General features: G+C 30.1%; 1 protein-coding gene across 2 annotated transcripts; it reads right to left on the reverse strand.

Moving 5' to 3' along the window:
- Positions 1 to 4,221: 4,221 nt before the first annotated feature.
- Positions 4,222 to 8,181, reverse strand: LOC145602634 (putative receptor-like protein kinase At3g47110). Of its 2 annotated transcripts, none has more exons than XM_081658806.1 (5): positions 7,684 to 8,181; positions 5,918 to 6,790; positions 4,775 to 5,180; positions 4,633 to 4,695; positions 4,222 to 4,468 (listed from the first exon to the last, which is right to left on the reverse strand). In XM_081658806.1, exons 1-4 carry the CDS (start codon positions 8,165 to 8,167, stop codon positions 4,680 to 4,682), a joined length of 1,779 nt encoding a protein of 592 aa, XP_081514932.1. In that variant the 5' UTR covers positions 8,168 to 8,181; the 3' UTR covers positions 4,222 to 4,468; positions 4,633 to 4,679. The 2 variants fall into 2 exon arrangements, with proteins under 2 accessions (XP_081514932.1, XP_081514931.1); XM_081658805.1 differs by having other exon boundaries at positions 5,918 to 6,805.
- Positions 8,182 to 8,481: the final 300 nt, after the last annotated feature.

An 8,481-nucleotide genomic window follows, 5' to 3' on the forward strand; every position in this document is an offset into this window, starting at 1 on the left:
TTTTTTTTTTTTTTTGTTGTTGTGGTGTTATAATCAAAATTTGTGTTTTTTTCAGGTGTTATTTTCTAAAATTTCCTAATTTAAATTAAGTAAAAAAAAATTATTTAATTTTAATAAAAATATTTTTTTAGTAGTAAATTAAAGTGAATAGAACAGAAATTTAGTGATATTGCATTTCAAAATTTTCCCATCTTTTTAATAAATGTTGATTATGTGCGATTTGTATTTTCATAACTATAATTTTAGTTTTCATTTTGGAGAATCATAGAGATGTTATGATTTGGGTTTTGGAAACCTAGAATACATACTACGTCAGTACATCTTTACTTTTCTCAAATTATATAGATAATGTATGTGTCAATTAATGAATGGTTTACTTTGTCTTGAAAAAGAAATTCCATAATATTAATTTCATCCGTCTACAAATAATCTTTTTGCCCAATTTAACTACATATGTTAAGGATTGTATTAACTTGATGTAGATTAAGAAAAAGTACCCCGTAGACCCGTACTAGGTACTACCGTAGCTAAGGAGGTAGACACAAAGAACAGCATTATTATTGATAGAAAGTCATCAACTCATTTATCGGGGTCAGCAGACAAAGAAAAAACGAGTCATGTACTACCGTCAACGTACTCTATATACTTCCAAGTCTTCCACTCCATTGAACGCGGTATGCATGGCTGCATGCATTCCTGCTATTATTCAATGAAACTACTAGGAAAGTAGGAAATTATTTTTTTTTTTAATTTTTTTTTTATTTTTTGGTTTTTATCAATTATAATGCACAAAGTCTTATATGTGGCTGGTCACACCGTGTAACCAGCCACTATAAGGGTTACTTCGCTAGTGTAATGGAGGTTACTTGGTCAGTGTTAAAGGGGTAACTTGCATTGTTCAGTATTATAGGGGTTACTCGGTCGGTATTATAGGGATTACTTAATCATTGTTATAGGGGTTACTTTAAGTAGTCACACGGTGTGACACACCAGATGTGCTGATTATGATGTAGTCGACTTTTGACTATTACAATTTTTTAAAATGGACAGCTGAGTTTATTTGTTTTTCGATTTATTTTTAATTAAAAAATTATTTTTTAATTATTATTATATATATATATATATATATATATATATATATATATATATATATATTTTCAGAATTTCAAAAATATTATAAATAATTTTTGGAAGATAAAAATATATTTAAACTCGAGGTTCATTTTGCAGGTCCATTCAAGGCCCAAATTCGAGGTTCTCAGGCACCCCTTCAAGGCCCAGTTAGCTCATTTTTTGCCAAAATAGTCAATAATGCTAATTTTGCATACTTTAATTTTTAATTTTGTAGGTTTAATTCTCCGACGAACATTCTATATAAATGGGATATTTTGCCATTATCATCTCTAACAACACAATGCTGTAATTGTAAAATTTCACCTTCCTTTTTTTCTTATCGATATAAAATCAAACCAAGACCAGCAACCAGAGCACTGTTTTTACATTCAATGTTGAATCATTTTAACTCTAGCTAAATAAATATATAATCATTCTTTCAATTGTACAATAGCTTACCAAGTTTTAAGTGAGTATCATACCTTGTAAAAAGGATGTTTCTACTATGGTCATCTTAGATATGACTATAGGTATACTTAAATCTCATTGGCTGATTTTAGATTTATTTTTTTAGATTGGTCAAACTTTATTTAAGGGTATTCAAGGTATTTTCTTTTTTTAATTCATTTTCTTATTTTCCATAATTCAATTAATGAATTTCTGAAAATATTATTTTAATTTTCGAATTAATTTTATCTAAATCTAATTTTAATAAAATCTAAAATTAAGATTTAAAAAAAAATAAAAATCGAAAATTTGTTCTTCGTCGTTCATCGATGTTCATCAATGTTCTTCCTAGTTCTTCCAAATTTTTCATCAAATAATGAAATCAATCACGATTTTATGTTCAATGTACCTTAATTTCAATCGCGCATCAATGGAGACCGAAAAAATAGGCCAGATTTATACAGCCATTGCGCAACTTTATGGTACATATAATCCGTTTCTTTCATCCTGTGGGTGGGTTCTTAATCTTTGAATAACATATTTTAATTGTACAAAGTCAAGCATCGGATTCGAAAATAGCGATTTAAGGTATAAGAAATAAAAAAATTTTAAGTTTTGAGGTAATATATGTTCCTCATGAAAATCTGAGAAGAAACTGTAACACATTTTTTCTCACAACTTTGTTTGAAAATCGAAGATCGAATTATAAACACTGTTTGTGATTAAGGTATTGACCCAAATTAAAAATATGACATAGCCTTAATTGAATTTTAATAATTGTAAACAGATAATGACCAAACGTAACATTGGACATTTCCAATTATTATAACAGAATTTACTTCGATGGGAATTTATAATACGATGAACCCAGACATTGATTCGAACTAATCAATAAACAAAAATTATGGAATCAATATATTTTAAGTTTAGAAATTGCATTTTAATATTGGAAATCACTTATTCTAATTATGATCTTTTCCTAAATTTCTATCTTTTTAAATTTTGAATAGATTAAATATTGGTAATTAGTTATTCTACATAGGATATTTTCCTAATTTATTATCTCTAAAATTTAAATGATTTTTATCTTTTAAAAAATCTTTACAAACAACGGCGTTAGGGTTTTTTGCTTCACATCTTTATCATCCTCGCATATCCTTTATAACCGAATTTGTTTCACGGTTTGCAACTGACTAGCGAAAAATAAGGGCGGTCATTTAAAAAATTTTAAATTTAGTTTGGAAATTCAAGCAGTATTAAATATACTAAAGCGATTAGTTTAAAAAATTAATTGACTAAGCTTTTACATATACTTATATCCGGTTTTATCCTGCTAATACTTATGTCATTACCTATTCGGAAGGTAATTGTGCAAACTGTGAAACAAATTCGGTTGAAAAGAGTATGCGAGGATGATAAGCATGTGAAGCAAAAAACCCTAACTTTGTTGTTTGTAAAATATTTTTAAAATTTAAAAGATAGAAATCATTTAACTTTTAAAGATAATAAATTAGGGAAACATCCTATTCTGATTTCCAATATATAATCTATTTAAAATTTAAAAAGATAGAAAATTAGGAAAAAATCCTAATTAGAATAAGTGATTTCCAATATTAAAATGCAATTTCTAAACTTAAAAGATATCGATTCCATAATTTCAAATAATTGATTAATTCAAATCATTGTCCAGGTTCATCGTATTGTAAATTTCCATCGAACTAAATTCTGTTATGCTAATTGGAAATGTCCAATATAGTGTATGGTCATTATCTTTATAAAATTAATAAAATTCAGTTAAGGCTATGTCATATTTATATTTTGGTCAATACCTTAATCACAAACAAGTTTTATATTTCGATCTTCGCGGATCAAAGAAGGTTGTGAAAAAATGTGATACCGTTTCTTCTCAGATTTTCATGACTAACATATATATATTACCGAAAAACTTAAAATTTTTTATTTCTTATGCATAAAATCGCTATTTTCGCATTCGATGCTTGACTTTGTACAATTAAAACCTATAATTCAAAGATTAAGAATCCCTTGCGAGAAGATGATAGAAACCGATTATGTGAACTAGAAAATTGCGCAATGGCTGTATAAATCTAGCCTATTTTTCGATTTCCATTGATGCGCGATTGAAATTAAGGTACATGGAACATAAATTCGCGGTTGATTTCATTATTTGATTAAATTTTTTTGAAGAACTACGAAGAACAACGATGAACATCGATGAAGTTCGAAGAACAAAATTTTCGATTTTTAATTGTTATATTTAATTAGAATTTTGGATTTTATTAAAATTATAATTAGATAAAATAATTTCGAAATTAAAATAAGAATTTCAGAAAATAACTAATTGAATTATGGAAAATAAGAAAATGAAATAAAAAAAGGAAAATACCTTAAATACCCTTAATGAATGTTTGACCAAGCTAAAAAAATAAATCTAAAATCAGCCAATGAAAATTAAGTATAGTGATGGTCATTGTGAGAGTGACTATACTAGAATTTTTATTGTAAAAAGCTCATTTGAAAATTGAAAACGAGTATATAAAAATTGCTTGGGCATAATGAGCATATTAATTTTGAAACGCTGAACAACCAGTAGATGTACGTAAATATTTGGATCTTACTCGGTATCTATTTTTCTATTATGAATAAGGAAAAATAATATGTAAATTCTAAGATAGATACTTCAAATTATTTACTCTAGAATTTTTTTATCCAATTTATGCATCTAGTACAAAGTAGAGAATTCACTCACTTCAAAAAAAGAAAATTAAACTAGCAACTATGAACAATCTTTCACATGATCTTCAGATCTTGTTGTCTTGGATGGATAATACAGCAATAATCTGGGTGGCTTAGGCTGGATAGTTCATGCTTGATACTGCTAGTGCTGGACCTGGAAGATCAATTACTATATCAAAGTTTATTTTTTTCGATAATAAAAAAATAATACATACTCTGTATTATGTACAACATGATCTTCAATATTATACATGCATTTTGCCTTTGATATATTATACGTAGTAATAGATTGACAGTTAAACAAAAAAACTTAATTACCCAAAATCAATTTTCTGCCTATGTCTCAGATTAGTCATGTATCATGTTTAACCAGCAATATCCCTGAAAGAGGTTAAAATATTAGTGAAGGAAGGTATATAGTGATACTAGACAATTAATTCTTAATGTAAATAGGATGTACCTAATATGCCTTGCACGTATGATATGTAGTTCTTTAAGCAGATAATCCCTTGTTACTTGTAACTCTTCGATGGCATCTTCGATCCTCATTCGATCTTGTGGTAACTGTACTGAGCATTTCACTCCAATTTCAACCACAGACATTATGCACTTCATTTTTCTTTCATTTTCTACCAAAAGTTCGCTTTCATTTCCTTCACTTGCATCAGCACCATCATCTAAGACCCTTGGGTCAATGATGTTTATCAATTGATTAGGCAATGTTGCTGATTTAGCATAATTATGCAGGTCTAAACCATTTTTGAAAATCCTATCAGTGGGATTTTTGGAAGTCATTAACTCTAACAACACAATGCCATAGCTGTAAACATCACCTTCCTTAGAAACCATGCTTCCCATGCCATACTCTGTCCAAAAAAAGAGCTTATCAAAGCTGAGAAAAGATATACATTTATTAAAAATTAGAAAGAGAGAAAATAACAATGTCAGAAACTATAATTGTCACCTTCATTTGATACCATACTTCCTAGGCTATACTATGTTCAAAACTAGACATTTCAGAGGTGAGGAAATTGGATATTTATAGGCAGGGCCATCCCAACCTTTTTGGCGCCCTGTGCAAGAATAGAATGTAAAAATTGGTACATGAATTTTCTCTACTCTGGCTTATTTTAATACAATTAATAAATCGTTATTTTTCCACGCCCTTTAAAAAACAAATTTATAGATGTTGTAAAGGTTTAGCCATTTACTATAACATAAAGAAATGCATTAATGGTTGTGGAAATTCAATAGGCATAGATAGATTACGTTTTACCAAAAATAGTGAATACTAATGCTGTTATGGGAATTCCTTTATTCAAAAAAAAAAAAAAAAAAGAAAAAGGTTGTAAGTGGGAATTGAACCACTGAATTCCTGCAACAAGCTTGAATTCACTAAACCACTAGGCTAAAGCTAAAGTTAGCATGCATTTTTATCTAATGCAGTATATATTATTTATACACTTTTCCATTTGAGGCCCAATTGAACTTGGGCCTTGTTAGGCCGCACAAGCTGCACAGGGTAAGGACCGGGCTTGTTTATAGGTAAAATATACGAAAATAACTTCTTATTTCAAGAAAACAAATAAAATTGTGAAATTACCTGGAGCGACATATCCTGGAGTCCCTTTCACTGTAAGTGAACTACTATAACTTGCACGCGCATGTAAATGAAATCTTGCTAAGCCAAAGTCCCCAACATGAGCAACCATATCATTGTCGAGCAAAATGTTGTTTGGTTTAAGGTCGCAATGAATTATAGGAATAATGTCACAATAGTTGTGCAAATAATCAAGTGCACATGCTACATCAATTGCAATATTTACTCTTTGAATGAGGCTTAGGGTTTTCCCATGAATCCACTGTTGAAGATTGCCATTTGGCATGAACTCATAAACCATTGCCTTGAAATCATTACCATTAAAGTCCACACTCGAGCATGCAGTAACAACCTTAAGAAGGTTCCTGTGACGAGTCATTCTTAATGCATTACATTCTGCCATGAAGCTCTTGGTCGCTCCTTTCAGATCAAGGCTAATGATTTTAACGGCGACAACCATTTTAATTTTGTCCAGATCAAGGAATCCCTTATAAACGGAACCAAAATGACCTACACCCAATAAATTTTCATTCGAAAATCCATTTGTTGCTTTCAAAAGCATATTATAAGATACTTTCAATAAGGGTGATTTTAAGTTCAAAGACAATTCTTGAGACAACTTTTTTTTTTTCCTCCTACTATAAACTTGAGACAACTTATCGTTTTCCCTACCGCTATAAACTTTGAAATAAGTAAATAACAATATCAAAGACATTAACCCAAAGCCCACAACAAAGGGAATAATCACATCCACAAGAAGAAGTCCTCGACCCCTGCACTTACATTGGTTGCCTTTGGAACTTGACAAACGAATAAGGCTATGAAGCTCATCACCGGGATACGCTCTACCAATCTTGTTATCTTCAAAATTTGTTACTGCATATTTAACAACTGTACAAGAAAATTAAAATCTAGATAAAATTCTTGCAAACAGAAACAAATTAGACTAAACTTGAAAGATTGAGGGATGACTAATCCACATGACCTTGGTTACAACGTAAGTTCGCTAGTGTACTAGTCAAAACTTTTGAATATCTATCTATTTACAAATATTGAAAATTTATAAAAGACATGAGAATGATGCAACCTTAATAATTGAGCAACCTTAATTCTCAGAGCAACACTCAAATTGAGAGTCTCAATTACTCCAAAAATATATCTTTCAATTATGTTCATTAAACACATGAAAACCCTACAATTTCTCCCATAACTTTCACGGTTGTCCTTTTAGGGAAAATTAAAAACTTCCAACATTGTTATCCTCTGAATCCATTTAATAACTACATTAATTAAGTAATTAAAAAAGAAGGGATACTTTTAACTTCCCACAGTTTAAAAGTAAAGATTTAATTATTTTTTTTTTTTTAAAAAAAAAACTCTGTTTCTTATTTGTAACAAAATTATGTATTATGTCTTACAAATAAAACCCCTTATTATAAATTATAAGATATAGAGGTATTACAAAATACTATAAACCTTAAATATAACAACATTTAACTGAAGAAACCTCTGTAAATTAAAGCATAGTGCACCATCGACGCATTGACTCATCAGCTCAAGATCTTGCGCAATGAACATTGACCCAAACATATCTCATGAAAAAAAAAATAAATAAATAAATAAATTAAAAAAAATCATTACCTACTATACCGTTGACTCATTGACTCAGGGTCGTGTGCAATACTGTGCAAATTACATTTCCATGAAAAAATACGCACACGCAAAAAAAAAAAAAAAAAAAAAAAAAAAAAGCAGGGGCAGGTACTAACCGTTACGAATTTTACGACAACCTTCTCCGTCGATGAACCCATCACCGGTGAAACCCGGACGACACCGACACCGGAACCCAGAAGTTCCAACATGACTACAATACGCATATTGATGACACCGGCACGTGCCGGTAAGCCACCAACCAACTTGAACTGCTTGAAACTCGACCCATGAAGGATCCAAATTTCTATTTTGCGCAGTTAAAGCATAATTTCTTCCGTAAAGATGATGTATTTGGTTGATCGGACGGCTGCAATTTGGAGAGATACTTAGTACAATGGAGTTCCATGTTATATTCATAATATCAAAACCTTGGAACTCCATTCTACCGTTGGACGTACAATTCAGTCGAAACTCGCAATTTTCGGAGAATCCGAAAGGGTAGTTTACTGTTGTTCCGTTGCATGATCTGATGCATTTTGTTGGATTTGTTATTGCTTTTGTTTTTAATGTGAAAGTGAAAAGTATCACTAGCATTAACATTGTTCTTTCTTTATATTTTGAGGTGGTTTGCATATTTTTTTTATGTTTAAGACTTGATTTACAGCAATAATGAACAAGGTTGATTTTGCTAGCTAGGTCGTAATTTGGAACTTTCAATGTGAAATAATTGTGCTGTTATTATCATATTTAGTGTGTTTTGAATTGTAGTGAATAATATGTTTGAATGTAAATCGAAAAGTCAAGTTACCCGTCAAACAATCCTAATGAGTCAACTTATAGTTGGAATAATCCCTTGAAGAAGATATGATTAGCGATTTAGCTCAATAAACTGTAGAAAAGTTCTTGCTTAATGC

This window comes from Chenopodium album, chromosome 21 (assembly GCF_948465745.1).
Source record: "Chenopodium album chromosome 21, dcCheAlbu1.1, whole genome shotgun sequence".
NCBI classification, from domain to species: Eukaryota; Viridiplantae; Streptophyta; class Magnoliopsida; order Caryophyllales; family Amaranthaceae; genus Chenopodium; species Chenopodium album.